Here is a 16,711-nt window from a genome sequence, read left to right on the forward strand (position 1 = left end):
GCTGAACACGTACAACAACATGGCCTTCGCAATGCCTTACCTCTGGGCGAGGACACTCTTCTTCCTGCTATCCAGCAGATCACTCTCCTCGTTCATCGAAGAGGCGCATGAGGGGCCCGGGTTACTGTTTTCCGGTGATCCGAGCTTTGGCATGGTCCGGACAGCAGCGCCTGAGCCGCAGGAGGAAGACTGCTACGGCCACCTGCAGCCACCACAGAAAAGCGATCCAAGATAAGTGACGAAACAATTAAACGGTGCCTTCAACACTGCTACTCAATACTAACACGCACACATTGACGCCCGCAGCAGAAAAAAAATCTAAACGAAGACAGCACTCGCCCAGCCTGCCTAATTGGGTTAAGTGATAATGGCAGGTGCTTTGGCTACCTCTTCTGCACTGGAACTGCAACGTTTTCGGGTTGTGGGTCTTGTCACCGCTCCGCTCTCCTAAGCGAGTTCGTACAGTGCGCAAGGGACGACATTTCGACTGCAATAAACATTTGAGACAGGCCAAAGAAACCGCTTGTATATATAGTTGCCAGCCATCTGACGCACCATGGCAAGTTATTTTTTTATTTTGCAATTATCTAATCAGTAATTAAGATAATTATTATAATTTACTAAGTATACCTTTAGACAATAAATGTGATTTGCAAAGTTGAAGGGCACCTTCTGAAACCCCCATTCCATTTATTTCCGATAATGAAAGACTCACGTGTATCGTTTTTCCAAGCTCTAAAGAAAGCCCGCGAAATACAAAGATATCACATGACTAACGCGTTCATGTGCCAAGATGCCGCTCGCCACGCGCATGATTGCCTTCAGCTTTGCCCGCCGGACAAGAAGCTTGAACTTTTGCTTTGCAGGGAAGATTACCTATAAAGACGCAGCGCAAAGTTATAACTTGCTAAAACGGGGAATGAGCGCCTGCGCAGTGCTTCTACTAGCCCGGCAACCAGTTTTCCAAGTAGAGTGCGACGCCTCCAAAGAACAGGGCCGTAGACGCGGCGGCCCCCGGAGCTTCCCGTCCGTCAGATCGCTGATAAGATATCGCGAGCACAGGGCACTCCTCCTCAGATAAGAGGCCAGAGGAGACGCTTATCACAAGAGACCAGCCTCGGCGAATGATAAGCGGCCAGCGATGTTCAAGTGTGGAGAAGAAAGCAGGCAGGTTACTAACACAATAGTTATTGAGCGCTTCACCCTTCCCTAAATGAAACATTTTGCAGGGGAAAACCACGAATTTTCTTTTTCGACGCAAAACACTTATAAGAAACGCAAGTCCTCACGTCAAGGTTCACACCGGCCTCGTGTACACGGTATCTGCTCTGGCTACAGACAAAATCATGTGTAAGCGGCTTTATAACAACTGCAGTTCCGCGCACCCCCTCAACGCGCAGGACGAAATCCTTATCTATGGATGGCGACCCCTGCTTCCACTGCTTAGAACTGTACGACCTCCGTGTGCTACTCGGAACAGCTCGCATTCCGTGCGGCGCCAGGCACGTGATTCCACATCGGCGGCATCATGGAACTAGAGGAAGAAGAGAAATGAAGACGGAGTGCGTCGAACTGGCACCGCTCCCTCTCCCGTGTTCCCTTTCTCAAGGCGGGAGTTATACCCACATGATAATCGTAGCTTCGCCCTACACCCGCCCACGAATTAACAAAAGTGAATACCCCCACGAAGCGGTTACTCACACTTAACCACTGGCATGACATATCTACAATTTACAGAATTGCGTGCTATGAAAAATGCGGGGCCTTGTGTTTCCAGATTGGCCATTTTTCCCCGAAATCTATCTGCCTGGCCCTCCCTCCCCACGAGTAATGTTGTACTCCTACTTCTGCCCTAACCTACCTGCACCTACCACTGTAACCTGGAGGTGGAGAAAAACCACAGGCACCCCTCCTGCTGAAGCACAGTTCCCTTCGGCATTGCCCAGTTAGCGGCAAGAGTGCGTATCACTGCGTATCATGGAGGAAGGAAACAACTTTTCCTTCCTCCATGCTGCGTATCAACCGACCTCGGCTTTTGGATTATCGCGGCTACGACGAGGGAAAGTGCACATGACCAAGCCGGCCTGCAGGCCGGTTTATAGTACGCGCCTCTCCAAGCCGAAGAAAGCAAGCGCGGATCATCTCCAGCTGCCGGCCTCCTCGTCAGGTGACCACGTACTCCGGCGTCTGCAGCAGAAGTGGGCGCAAGACGCGCTCGCAAACAACCTCGCGCGCAACATGTCATCGTCGGAACCGACGTTCTTTTAAGGCGAAAACCTTTAATGGCTCATGCTGTCGTGGGCAAAATGTGTACCGCTTTTGCGGCGGCTCTGACTGGCCGAGGCGGGATGACGTCATAGAGGTCTCGAACAATCACAGAGCACCACCACAGTATGCGCGAATGCGTGCCTTATATGAGCATATCCCAATCAATGATTAATTACACATTACGGCTGATTATTCACAAATTATTTACTAATTGGGTATTCATAATTAACTTATCAATGACTACTTATTTGAATAATTTGATAATTAATTACCTAAATAATGACTGATTAATTAATGATGAATTAATTCCTGATTAGTGCCAATTGCGTAGCAGAATGTGGCACTCCTTTCAGTACTTTATTCGCTAAAGTACCCCGTCATTTTATTGGTACTGCATCATCCGTCTCGCGCTCGAGCGAGTTCACTGACTCCTTTTTGCAATTGGTCTCGTGCACTGCCCCTTAATTTGACGGCACAGTGAAAACTGGCGTTCCGAATGGACCTTTTCGGGCAAAGTGTTCTGAGCACGCTGACCATTTTCAAAGCACGGCGGAGCCCCGGTTCGTTCACAAGCTCCCTTATCTTCGAATCTCAAAATCACGATGCAGTTTGGGTATCCACCGAGAAGTGAGATACAGTTACTGAACCTGCTCCTTTTCTCTGTTCGAATTGCTCCTCGAGCAGTATTTAATCGGGCGACAGCACGACGAACCGAGGAACGATATCAGGCGCAGTTGTAAGTCCACGCAAATACGCGCACGGCATCCGCACCGACCAGCCTCAAATGGGAAGGCGCAGTCCGCTTCACTAACGTCCTTCAGTCTGGGATTGAGCGAGCGGAGTGATCGCAGTGCTGGCAGCACTTGCGGCAGGCACACATACGTCGAGCCTATCTATGCCTGCTCGGGCCGGAGGACGCTGGCTCTGGCACGAAATATATTCCGCAATGTCAAGCCGACATTGTACCAAAATGTTCGCCGCATTGGGAAGCTGACTGCTCCTGCGTTTTGCAACGTGTGTCACTACTGGATCTGACACTACACGAATGACTAAAAAAGCGAGCGTCATTTTCCGCACTTTGAAAGGGACAAAGGTTTGCTCGTGTGGCACATTGAGTACTTTTCCCACTACGCTGGATGTTCCTTATCTTCGCCAAATTGTTCTCCGGTACCAACGCGGAGGAACTTTCACGGAACGGAAGTGTCCAGCTGTGGGAAGCCTACAAACACCCAAGAAAAAAAAAAAAAAAATAGGAGACAGTACGCGGAGCAAAAGAAAAAAAAATTGAGGCGTCCAAACCGGTTCTTGGCCAGCTACGGCCGGTCTCAAGGGAGAGCGCGCGCAAGTTCTTCCAAACAACACCAGCGGCTCACACATTTGCGTTATCTCCTCCATCGCTCGCTGCTGCAGGCGCGCATGCATTCCGCTAAGCATCGCGAACCTTGCTACGGAGTCAGTGATTTACTTCCACTGCCCGAGCAGTAAGGTCGTCGTTTGTAACAGATATTCGGCGAACTTTGCAAAGCAAGAACGGACCGATATAGAACAGCTAATGTCGCGCACGGCAGGGGAACCCCAATGAAAACAGAAGCGATGGGGGATGAGAACGCAGGCGCTAAATAAATGTATAAGTGACAAAATGGTTGATGTCCATGGATAATTAGGTAATCGAATTTGGAGTGCACGTTAAAGAACCCCAGGTGGTCGAAATTTCCGGAGTCCTCCACTACGGCGTCTTTCATAGCCTGAGCTGCTTTGGGACGTTAAACCCCACAAACCAAACGAATTTAGAGCCAAGATGGCCGCCAGCCAACTTCCGGTTTCGGTTCTCACTTCCAGTCACGTGTCAGTGGAGAAATGCGAAAGTATAGTGCTCTAAAAGATTGTCCAATCTTCGAACACAAGCAGCGTTCCGTTGAACGCATCAAAGTTCACCGGGGTTCTATAATTCCTTTACAGGCATGGAGGCATGGAAAGCTTCGATATCTGTTACCAGCGGAAGCCCGCTGACACCATGTCGCGAACACAGCAACGGTTAGGCTTACGGATTTCTGCAGTATTTCGGAAAATGTTCGTGCTATGAAGAGGACAAAAAATATAGAGGGCCTCTTAGATGTCTCTTCAGAGAAGAACGGCAAAAGCCTACCCTTTCTCTCCTATCATTTCTTTCTCATCGTTTGCCTCTTATCGGCGTTCGTTAGTGCCACATGTAACTATAATTGGTTTACAGGAAAGAAAAGGCGCAGTATCTGTCACACACTCTGCGGCAAGTGCGAGTTTGGACGGTACACTATTGCTCCTGTGGCATGGCGTTCCTTAGCGGAGTTGCAGTGTGGGATTGCAGATGGCAGGAACGCTAGACAAGAACACATCTCGTGGAATATGACATCTCGCGCACGACTCTCGCGCACGGGATTTCGTTCCCTGAGCCTAGAAAGGCTTTCGTCTTGAAAGCTACCCAGAAACATGATCAAGGGTTAATAGCCCAACGCCTTCCAAAAGTAAACATGCGGAAATACCACTCCATGCTAACTTGTAGCGAACGCCTAAATGAAAATTCCCGAGGCACCAAGGCTAACATAAAAGCGTAACACATACCTCAGAAATATTCTAGTGCATTCCGATCTTGACATGAAGCGTCCAAAACAGCAACGGCTATGTTCTCGGTCCAGGCGTAAAACGCGCACTCATTTGTAAAATGACACCATGGTCAAAAGTACTGCAAGCGATATCACTTTTCACGTAAAATCAGTCTATTATCACATCCGCAAATGTTATTTACCTGCCAGTAGACAACGCTCCTTCTGTCATAAACAGTACACCGGAAAGACGGGGCAATCAGTGAACATGATCCGCAAACGTTATTTACCTGCTAGTAGACAACGCTCCTTCTGTCATAAACAGTACACCGGAAAGACGGGGTAATCAGTGAACATGATCCGCAAACGTTATTTACCTGCTAGTAGACAACGCTCCTTCTGTCATAAACAGTACACCGGAAAGACGGGGTAATCAGTGAACATGATCCGCAAACGTTATTTACCTGCTAGTAGACAACGCTCCTTCTGTCATAAACAGTACACCGGAAAGACGGGGCAATCAGTGAACATGATCCGCAAACGTTATTTACCTGCTAGTCGACAACGCTCCTTCTGTCATAAACAGTACACCGGAAAGACGGGGCAATCAGTGCACATGAGGCTAAATGGCCACCGGGCAGACACGCGCAAAAACCTCTCGAAAGCAGTGTCCCAGCATTTAAATAGGAATGGCCATATAAGTTTGATCAAATTAAATTATTATTCAGTCAGGCTTGCTTACAAAACGTTATGGTATGGTCAACTCTGGTGTGTTATTCTTCAGTTGTTTTTTTTTTTTGCTTCCTTATTGTCCTCTCCTTCATACGCAAATTTACGCAAAATTAATACGCAACAAAACATTATCTCACTCCTTGCCTTGTTTCTTTCTCCCCTCTCCTTCCTATCTCCCCTTCCTAGCTTTTCTTCTTAGGGAGCAAAAGCGCATTAAACCCCGGCCGCGACGCCGCAGCCGGGATTGGACCCTGCATCCTTGGGTACAGCAGTTGGACGCCTTGACCACTGTGCCGCCGCGGCGGGGATATCCCAGCACCACTAGGCGGTGTTGGATATTCCCATTCGCTGGAGCAAAGTGGCGCCATCACATCAGAAGTGACAGCTATAACTTTTCTATAATATCCTCTTCGCCATGGTGTCGCTACCCGCAGAGACCTTCGGGGAAGCCTAAAAACCAGATAGATGACCCGAACCTGGTTGTGTGCGCACAGCAGTGTACAGGGGTCCATGAACACAACCATGAAAGAGTGACACAAAACTCGATGTCAAGGCTACTAACGCTTTCGCATTGCCAACGCAAAGGTGCGTAATATTATAAGGTGCCCTGTGAATTCTTTTTCTCAGCTGTCTTTTCAGTCGGATTGCAAGGCGATGGGACATTGGAATAGCCAATGTTCTGGTATATCTGTGGAGACAGTGTCCACAAGGGGCGTCGGAGCGAGCCAGAGTAACAGCTCTTCTTTACAACGCCTGTGCTTTGTCAAAAGAAAAGGCCCATTCCATGCTGTTCTTATGACAAGGGGCGGATTCAAGATGGATGGGCGGTCTCCTCCTTCCCCAACACAAGCGAAAAAAATTGTACATAACAATACCGCGTTGAAGCATATTTTCGGCCCCCAAAAAAAGTTAGACGGGAGAGACCATGGGAGAGACCTCTTTTACCGCCTTCAGGCGGATCATAAGTCGCCCCTGATTATAAGACAGCAGCGGATGAGTTACAGCCGCTACTGATGACATTGATAATCAGTTGGCTTCGCCGTGCAGGGGATCGCCGAACAGCGGAAAATCCGTGAGCGTAGGCGCGTGTGCGAGGCAACGAGTCACAAGTATAGGCCGCATCACGCCTTATTGTCCGGAGTATGCTTGAAGCGCAGGGCGTCTCTTGCGATCGTTCTCTGACAAATGACTGCTCGTTCGCACGAGTTGATGTCAAGAGACATACAAGAGAGTGAAGACGCGAGAGGTACTTCGTCCGAAAGTGAGCGTCAGTCCGTCCAGACTAGGATACAAATTAAAAACAAAATACAGTTTTATTCGGTTATTCACGCAATATCGTGCAGCAGCACCGCGTTTTGAAAAGATTTTGAACGTTATTTTACTCTGTTAATCAGGTCACACATTGCGTGTGCTTCACAGATACGATCTTAAAAGTAATGCCTTGTCGAACACAACCAGCGTTCCGTTTCAACGCATCAAAAGTTCACCGGCGTTCTACAATCGGTTTGCAGGAAAACAAAGGAGCAATATCTGTCACACTTAATTGTTCCTGTGGACGCCTGTTGAAGTGCCTCGGAGAGGGGAAACCATCAAAGTTCACCGGCGTTCTACAATTGGTTTACAGGAAATGAAAGGAGCAGTATATGTCACACTTGTTCCTGTGGACGCCGGTTGAAGTGCCTCGGAAAGAGAGAGGGAGGGATATTTCAAGGCGAAAGCCTTTATGGCTCATGCTGTCGTGGACAAAATGTGTCCCGTTTTTGCGGCTGCTCTGATTGGCTGAGGCGGGATGACGTCATAAAAGTCTCGACCAATCACAGAGCACCACCACAGTATACGCGAATGCGTGCCTTATATGGTCATATGTCAATCAATGATCAATTACTAATCAATGTACTAATTATTGAAATAATTAATCAATTAATGATTAAGTGATTAATTAATCAACTAACTAATGCTTAATTAATTACCTGTTTAATGACTAATTATAATACCTCATGACTGAAACTTTATTAATTAGTAATTAGTGCGAGTTGCGCAGCAGGATGCGGCACTCAGGCTTCCTCCTTTCACTACTTTAGTCGCTAAAGTCCATCGTAATTATTAATGGCAACAGGAGTGCCTCGGAAAGGGGAATGTAAGTTCACCGGCGTTCTGCAATTGGTCTACAGGAAATATAACAATAATAATAATTGGTTCACAGGAAGGGAAAGGCGCAGTATCTGACACACTTACTATGTGGACACATGAACCGCGCCGTAAGGGAAGGAATGAAGGTGAGAGTGAAAGTGGAAAGAGAGAAATGGGAGCTGTAGTGGAGGGCTACGGAGTAATTTCGACCACCTGGGGATCTTTAACGTGCGCTGACATAGCACAGCACACGGACGCCCCTTCATTTCGCCTAATGAAAGCAGCAGTATCTGTCACACTTGTTTCTGTGGGCGCCTGATGTAGTCCCTCAAAAAGTTCAAATCTGCTTCAGATAGCGGGGTTTTTTTCCGCCGCGGATGGAGGCAAAACGAAGTGGTGTCCGTGTGCTGTGCGATGTCAGTGCACGTTAAAGATCCCTAGGTGGTCAAAAATGCTCCGGAGGCCTCCAATACGGCACCCATTTCTCTTTTCCCGCTTTCACTCCCACCTTCCTCCCTGCCTACGGCGCGGTGCAGGTGTCCACAGAACGTGACAGATACTGCTCCTTCCCTGCGAACGATTATTGCGAGAATGCAGGCAAGACTGTTGCAGCACTGCTGACAGGGGTATGCAGCTTTATGCATTACTCCAGTGAACTGGAATATGAAGCGTTGCGGACGGGACCCTCCTCATGTCCCCAAAAATGCCTCAGTGCCAGTAACAGGTCTGCCTCGGGGACGGCCTTAGGAATTGCAGACATACCGCATCGGTGGCAAAGCACTCAGGATTTTATCAGCAAATCTAGATTTTCCAGCCACGCCGACACCCGGCTTTCTTCCGAACTGTATCTCTACCGCTGTCGCGTTAAGCTCGACGCTATCCGCTATACTCCGTTTCATACATCAAGTGCAACACTGCCAATGCTACAGCTCTTGTTCGCGCTCTCCGCATCCGCAATGAAAAATAGTGCCTACTCTTTGCGAGAGCAAATAATAGTTATTTTGTCTGCAAGCTAAATACGTCTTACATTTGCCATCAACTTCATAAAGAGCACCTTTTTTAAGGAGAAAGGATCGGATTCGGTGAATTTGTATGTTTTTATGTCGTTTGCGTTCGTGTCGCGTTTTCGCTGCCCCGCAACCTTGCCAGCTGTGCCACTAGATGGCGCTGACTGTGCCCTCTGCGCTGCGCATTTCATTTTGAGAAAATGGTTCTTCGGTGCGCATTTGTTCTATAAGATCCGCACTGCGAAGATGTCTAAGCACGTGAAGCAACTTATTGCAAACTTGTATGCTCGGAATACAGTCCGTTTCCGCAAGAACCCCTCTACCACAAAACGAGCGTGTAGTGATACGCCTCCATTTTTTTTTTTCTTGCGGACTACTTGCGTAGCTTTCGCTGCGTTGCATCTGATGTATGAAACGGAGTATAGATGGGCTACAGTGAGGTTATTTGGTCTCTCGCTATGCTTCGGGGCCGTAAATATCGCTTAAATCCTATGGTTGCATTAACACCAAGCGCTGGAGGGCACCCCTGGACCCGCCAACGAGGAGCCGAAGCGCACAGGGCTAATCGGGACGTAACGGTGCCGAATGGGGCACAAGGGAAGAATTAAACACACACACAAACAAGGAAATAAAACCCTACAGAGCGAATGCCCACGCTAGCCACAGAATGCAGCTGCCCTCGCTGGCAGCGGCGGAAAGCTGCCTGTCCCCTCCTGCGCGCAGCGTGCGCGCTTTCCAAGGCCAGACCAGTTTCCGCGAGCGCAAGAAGAAAAATGCGCATAGCGCGAGTCGGAAGACTGCGCAGAGAGGACGCTCGAATTTCTGTTCCCGTTCGCACGCCTGCTCTGCCCTAGCCACGGTCCTACCCCTCGCAGAAAAACTTTAACGTCCGAGGGTGTGGCTTCGAGAAGAACGCCACGACTTCTTTAACACGCTGTGGAAAGCCGGTGCGCTGTGGATGGCATGCTGAAGTACTGGAACTTGTACACGAAATGTAAGCTCTTAACCCTACACATCTGCTTGAGCCAGGGATCCCGGCAGCGCGGCTGTGTTGCGATTGAGGCGAAACTCAAGCACAATTACTCCCGTGTAAAGTGCATAGGCAACATACCGCTTGCTTGAAAAATGCAGGGGGCCGATCTAAAGCGCGCAGGGGCGAAAACTTATTGCGCAATTGCGACGTCATTGCGTGTGCGCAGTTGTGGTGGCTACTCGGTGTCAGTTGAGGTTTGCACTCGAGGACCTTGCGCATGTGCATGCGTTTAAGATGTATCAAAGCTTACTAATTCACAAATTATCACTGACTAAATAATTATCACTAATTTGTTGACTAATTAAGTAAGTATTAACTAATTTTAATGCACCTACTACTACATAATTGACTGATTAACTATCAGTACTGGAACCATCGTAATCCTGAAGGTAACTCGGTGTCAGTTGAGGTTTGCACTCGAGGACCTTGCGCCATGTGCATGCGTTTAAGATGTATCAAAGCTTACTAATTCACAAATTATCACTGACTAAATAATTATCACTAATTTGTAGACTAATTATTGGACTAATTAAGTAAGTATTAACTAATTTTCATGCACCTACTACTACATAATTGACTGATTAACTATCAGTACTGGAACCATCGTAATCCTGAAGATGATTGACAGCTGCCGCGGACGCATGGATGCACGTACGAACGCGCAGGCGAGTCATGAGCCATAAAAGGCGTTCGCCTTAAAACGACCGTGTGAACAGCTAGGAAGGAAACATCCAAGCAGAACGGAGACACACCGACGTCGATGTCTTCGGACTATCACGGCACATGCCTCTACCCGGTTGATAATGTATATCCTCTCTGCTGTACTCAAACAAATCACATTCCACATTTCTAAGCCTCTAAAGATTTTTTCTTTTTTGAAGAGGCTGCGGGGGATAAAACACTGCCAGTGATAGTGCGATGTCATTCAGATGATCTCAGACACATGAAGACAGTAATTACACACATTACACTGAATGCAAAACAAACAAAAAGATAGAAAACGTTAAAGCATATCGATGTATATGTAATAGCATCATCATCATCATCAGCCTGATTATACCCACTGCAGGGCGAAGGCCTCTCCCATATTTCTCCACTTAACCCGGTTCTGTGCTAGCTGCATCCACTTGACCCCTGCGAACTTCTTAATCTCATCCGCCCACCGAACTTTCTGCCACCCCCTGCTACGCTTTCCTTCCCTTGGAATCCAGTTTGTTACCCTCAGCGACCATCGGTTATCCTCTCTTCGCACTACATGTCCTGCCCATGTCCATTTCTTCTTAATTTCTACTAGAATGTCGGTAACTTGAGTTATTTCTCTGACCCACTCTGCACGCTTTCTATCTCTTAATGTTACCCCTACCATTTTTCGTTCCATAGCCCTCTGGGTTGTCCTCAACTTAAGTAGAACTCTCTTGGTTAGCCTCCACGTTTCAGCCCCATAGGTGAGTACAGGCGAGATGCAACTGTTGTATACTTTCCTCTTGAGCGATACCGGTAAGCTGCTAGTAGTGTAATAGCATACGACCACCCAGAAGGCAGCCAGTAGGTTCAGCACGGTGCAATGACTCGTCTGCTTACCCAGAGACCCAGCTGCGCATGCGACGTCGGGATGAAGCGGAAAGGCTATGATAAAATACTCTCATATAGGAAAAAAAACAGAAGTCGAGGTTGGGCGGCTCCATAATGGCGCAGGGCATATGGACGTTTTAGCATCACCGAACCAGCAAGAAATCGGAGAACGAAAATACTGAGCACAAATCGTTGCGAGGAGATGGCAGGCCTAAGTCCTTTCTTTTCCCTGTTCTTTTCCATGAAACGACACCCCCGCTTCATCGACGCGACGCGCTGCTGCACAGCAATTGCGTGCCGTGTTAGCATATTCAAGGTCCTAGGAAATGCAAGCATTGTATTTTCCCGTCTGCTCACCTCAACTTTCTCACGCGACAAGGCACGGCCAGGTTCGCCAGCGTCCTATTGTCATGTGTCAACAAAGAAGGGGGATTCCACAGATGACTACGCGCCTTTGCGTAGCACCTCGTACTTCGCCTGGCGGCCGCCCTCAAGAAGGTGCATTGGCAAAAAAAAATATTGGCTATGTTCAACCAAGGTTACAGACATCACACGACGGCTCTTTCGTCCGCTGTACATCTCACTATCGCTGTCTACCAGACGTTCTTGTGCAGATTTCGCACCCCGCACCGGCTAGCACGTGCACATCGCTTCGGGGCAACCGCGTTTCACTAAACACCAGTGCGCCGTTCCAGGTTTCCCGGAAAGGTCGACCACGCCGTTTTAAGTGCGTAAAACTAGGAAAGCTCTACACGGACTTTCATTTGTTCGCTGTCTTCTCGAGAGCAGAAGTTCGTTGTCCGGCTTCTGCTGTCCCCTTTCGAGCTACGCTCTCCCATCGCCCATTTTGTTTCCTTCCGAAGATTAGGGTAGGATGTTTCTCATCTTTGTGTTCTTTACAAGTCGTGTGATCCGGCCTTCAGGAATGGTGCGAGGCGTACTCTACAGTTTCGCCTAAATATTTGCTGTTCAGTTCGAAATAGACAGCTGACTTCCAAGACAACGTATCTGACAGCGTAGCGAGTGGGAAAGTCCTAGGTAGCTCTGAAACAATATATGGGTCAATGGTGAGACGGCGACATCTGCCCGATAGTCACGGTAAGGAAGGTGTTTAGTTCGCTCACACACACGGTCGCATAAAATTCACTGCTTTAACGCGTCAGCACAGATTCGGCATTAGCGACAACACCGATAGAAAGCGCAGTTTCCAAACAAACGAAAAAGCTTCGTGCCCAAATGAAGTAACAAATAAAAATGGCGGGTAACTTAAGCTCCGCATTTAAGGCATGTCGCAGCAGCGGATCCTCGTTCTCGTACATGCACTTTCCTACTCCTCTAATCACTGAATTTGTGGCTCTGTTATTCTTTAGTATACATTATTAATGCTTATTAGTATACATTTGCAGTCATAGCTCACCCGGAAGGGTGGGGCTGACTCAGCCCCATATTCCACTCGCCGCGGCTCGACCCGCTAGCGTCGGGTTCACATATACAAGTCTTCAGCTAGCTATAACGCATCTGACTAAGGATCCAGAGTGTCAAAGCGCTCGATTAGCACCCCACCCTGCCTCAAAGGAGCGCCAGTTGGCAGCTCCTGACATATTATGTGGCATCACACAACGCGCCCATTAATCAATGTCTAGCCATATCACCTGCAAACTACATCTTTTATTGCGAAAGCAATACTGCTAGCACTTTGGCGTGTCGTGGCGCCTCCATACATGACCTTTCACGTGACCGTGTGACGTCACGCCAGACCGAGAGACGGGGCCCCAACTCGCGCCATCGGATGGTGGCGGCGAGTCATTATTATTACACGGCGCTGTGTCGTAGCCGAGAGAGGGCGCTTACTGTTTGTGACGTCACGCTAGGAGGACAAATGGGGCTGTGGCTCGGCTCCTCGCAGTAATCTGGGCGCAGCCGCCGAACAAGGCGCAGCCAAGGGTATTGCTTTCGCAATCTTCCAGGCTTAACCATGCAAGCTAAGACTTCAGCCACTTTTTTTTAAAAGCGAAACCTCAACGACCTTAGTCGAAGAGCCAAATGCAGGACATAAAAAGGCAGAGTCGATGTCACATCGCGCGTGGAAAGGAAAAGAAATGGAGAGAACACCTACGGTGCCCAGCGATAAGCGAGACGTTTCAAGACTACTCACGTGGTGTGAATGCGAAGGCAGTAACGACTTATGAGTTCTGCTGGGAGGCTCACTGGCCGAACGAAACAGGTGTTGTCGGAGCTAGGGCGAGGACAGGACCAGCACCGACAGTGCCGTGTTCGGAGCCGACACGTTTACTAGCGCCGCTCGCGCCACGAGCACAAGCGCAGATTTCTTCTTCGACGCGCGCAATCCTGAACGCCCTGCGAGGCTCGCTACAAAGCAGTGGCGAGCGCGCGTAAAGTGTACGTCGCAAAAAAAAGAAAAAACATGGCCGTGGCTTAGCTCAACTGGGCAGGATATACGTAGAAAAATTACATGTGCCTGACGCTGGGCTGCGTACTCTTCTCCAATCCAATCTAGCTCCATCCAATCCAGTGTAATCTCATCCAATCCACACGAATCCAGTCCAGTCAAGTACAGTACATTCCGGTCAAATACAATCCAACCAATCCTGTCCAATTCAATCAAAATCAATCCAATCCTGTCCAATGCTGAGTACATGCTCGCCCGAAATGCACCTCTTACTAGCCTATCATAACTACTATCATTATCACGCTAGAGAAAGTCTGGTTGCCTAGGTTTCTGCATTAAAGATGAGACATTTCTGGTTGCTTCTTGATTGGCAGATGACGCGGCGAGCGCGAGGCGTCCGCCAGCTGCTGCGGTTGCTAGGCAACGGCTCTGCTTCCCACCGCGCGAAACTCCCCTTTCGTGGCCAATGTAGCTGTCATTGAGTGAAGGGCGGCTGTTCCTGTGGCTGACCATTCAGGTTTAAAGACTATGGATGCTTTGCCCTGATGGTGCTGGTGCAGGTGGGTCACCGCTGCTTGCAGCAGGGGCTGGCCTGGCACCGAATTTTTATCTGTTGTAGGCCGTCATTGCGCACGCCACCGCTGGTGGTGGACGACGGCTGTTGTTGCGGCGCGCGTCTTTTTTTCCCTCTTGCTTTTCTTTTTTCTATATATTCTCTTCTATTTGCACGAGGCAGCGGAGGTGGCTCAGCTACAGAGCCAGTAGCAGGCCCGTGCATTTTCTTTTCCTTCTTCCTACAGCCACAACAACAACAACAACGGCTGTTCCTGACCCTACGGTCCTGGGACTGGTAGGTCAACGCCGCTTGCGGCGGGGCTATAGCCTGCCACCGAATTTTATCTGTTGTACGCCATCATTGCACCCGCCACCACTTAGGTGGTGGACGACGGCTGTTGTGGCACGTCTTTCTCTTCCTCTTCTTTTTCTTTCTTCTCTACTTTATCTCTTCTGTCCGCACGAGGGGGTGGCAGTTCCTGGCCCTACGGGGCTGGGACGGTAGGTCAACGCCGCTTGCGGCGGGGGCTAGCCAGCCACAGAATTTTTATCTGTTGTAGATCGTCATTGCACCCGCCACCGTTTCGGTGGTGGACGACGGCTGTTGTTGCGGCGCGCGTCTTTCTCTCTTCTTTTTCTTTCTTGACTCTATTTTCTATTCTGTCGGCACGAGGCAGCGGATGTGGCTTAGCTACAGAGCCAGTAGCAGGCCCGTGCATTTTCTTTTCCTTCTTCCTACAGCCTGTGGGATTCGGGCTTGCTGCGGCTGCCCTTTGCGCGGCCGCCGCCCGCTCCCCAGTTGTTCTCCTCGTTCCCTTTCTCCCGCCTGAGGCAGCGGAGAGAGGCTCGGACGACTTGTCACTGTCGTTCGGGCCACAGCTCCGCCCTGGCGTCCCAGTGGCTGTTCCCATTGGCGCCTTTTGGTGGGAACATGGCACCGCTTCGATGGCCGCGCTTGCGCGACCCTCCGAGCGGGGCCCAAGGAGAGACCCCTCCGAGACATCGCAAGGTGCGTACGCAACTCTTCTTGTCTGCCGGCCTTTGTCCGCGCAGACCAGTGTGTACTCGAGTTCGTCGCTCCGGGTCTTACCTGGGAGAGCGAAGCTCGAGCCTGTCGATCGGAATCCAACGAACCGCGACAGGCGTACCTTGCGGTGGTTGCCCACTCTCTCTCAAAGGAACCCTTTGGTCACTGCGAGAGAGAGATCACAGCACGCCCTTGCGTGCTTGTGGCGCACACTTCGTGCGCGCAGGGGAGCCTTGCTCCTCGCGCGCTCACTTGACACGGTGACTGCGTATGTGTGTGTATGTGCGTTTGTAAACATGTGTATGTGTGTGCGTATGTGCATTTGTAAATATGTGTATGTGTGTGCGCGCGCGTGTGTGTGTGTGCCGCTGGAGGATGGCGTTTCAATAAACGTCTCCTTTGTGAACTTGGAGGTTTGTGTCCTTGCAGCGAAGTGCTCTCCTCCCGGTGGAGAATGAGTGCGCGCTGCCGTGTTTCAGTGCGCGCGCGGTGACGGCTGATCGGGGCTTCGGCTCGCGCGACGCTCGAACCCGCGGTGGTTGGTGGCCTATGACCAAGTAGAAACCGCAACTGGCGCCCAACGTGAATTGTCCCTGGCTCCATGAGTCGTTGGACAGCACATCGGCCGAGCCGGTCGCCTTGACGATCAAGCTCATGCGCCATGCCTGCCGCCCCCTGCGCAGCACTCGGCAAAGGCACTGAAACACGAAAATGGTTCTTCGGACCACCCTGCGGTGTGACCGTTGACCATATGCCTCCGCTGTTTCAGCCTTACGCCATTGCGGCAGCTATGTGCGCGACGCCGCCGCTGCCGGCATCTCCGCACAACAGCACCCGTACCCCGCTTGCAGTCATTTCTGTTCGGGGAACGGCGAGGCGTCGGCCGGGCTCCCTCTGGAAACCGCACCGACAGCGCGCTCAGTTGGCTGATGCGGCTCCGTGAGCTTGCGAGCCGGCTGGCGCGCCATTCTCTCTTGGTACAGCATTTCGACTTTTCGGTGCAGTATCTACAGGGGAGAGCGAACGTGGTAGCTGACGCGCTATCCCGTGCCCCACTCGCCCGCGGCGGCGTCTTTACACCGGCTGGCGAAGGGAGCGAAACAGCGGACGAGCCGCAGATCGGCACGGAGGGGACGCCCGCAGACGGGTTCCCCATTCCGCTATCCGGGTAAGCAGCGCTTCGCAAAGCAGGCGAGGGTGAAAGCTCTTTGTGAGTACATCTGAAACGCCGATGCCAGCGGAAGTTTTGCTGCGAACCTGCGGGGGGCCGAAACCAGGCTCTCCTTTGGGATGACTGGGATCGTTTTCAGCCATGAAGAGCTACGACGGTCCAGCAGAATGACCCGTTTTGTCGCGATGTCAGCGACGGTCTCTGGGAGACGAAGCGCCGTTACGCTG

The 16,711-nt window shown here is 50.2% G+C and overlaps 1 protein-coding gene across 7 annotated transcripts in view; it reads right to left on the reverse strand.

Annotated features, from left to right (window-relative positions):
- egg (SET domain bifurcated histone lysine methyltransferase eggless) overlaps positions 1 to 16,711 on the reverse strand; it is a 159,562-nt gene that overhangs the window by 65,632 nt on the left and 77,219 nt on the right. For all 7 annotated transcript variants that reach the window (XM_084601773.1, XM_084601778.1, XM_084601772.1 and 4 more), the window contains exon 2: positions 41 to 202. In XM_084601773.1, coding sequence (XP_084457899.1) covers positions 41 to 153 — 113 coding nt within the window. In that variant the 5' untranslated portion in view covers positions 154 to 202. The remainder of the gene's footprint in view (positions 1 to 40; positions 203 to 16,711) is intronic.

The sequence above is a fragment of the Amblyomma maculatum genome, chromosome 4 (assembly GCF_055883805.1).
Source record: "Amblyomma maculatum isolate TAMU_Amacu chromosome 4, ASM5588380v1, whole genome shotgun sequence".
NCBI lineage: Eukaryota > Metazoa > Arthropoda > Arachnida > Ixodida > Ixodidae > Amblyomma > Amblyomma maculatum.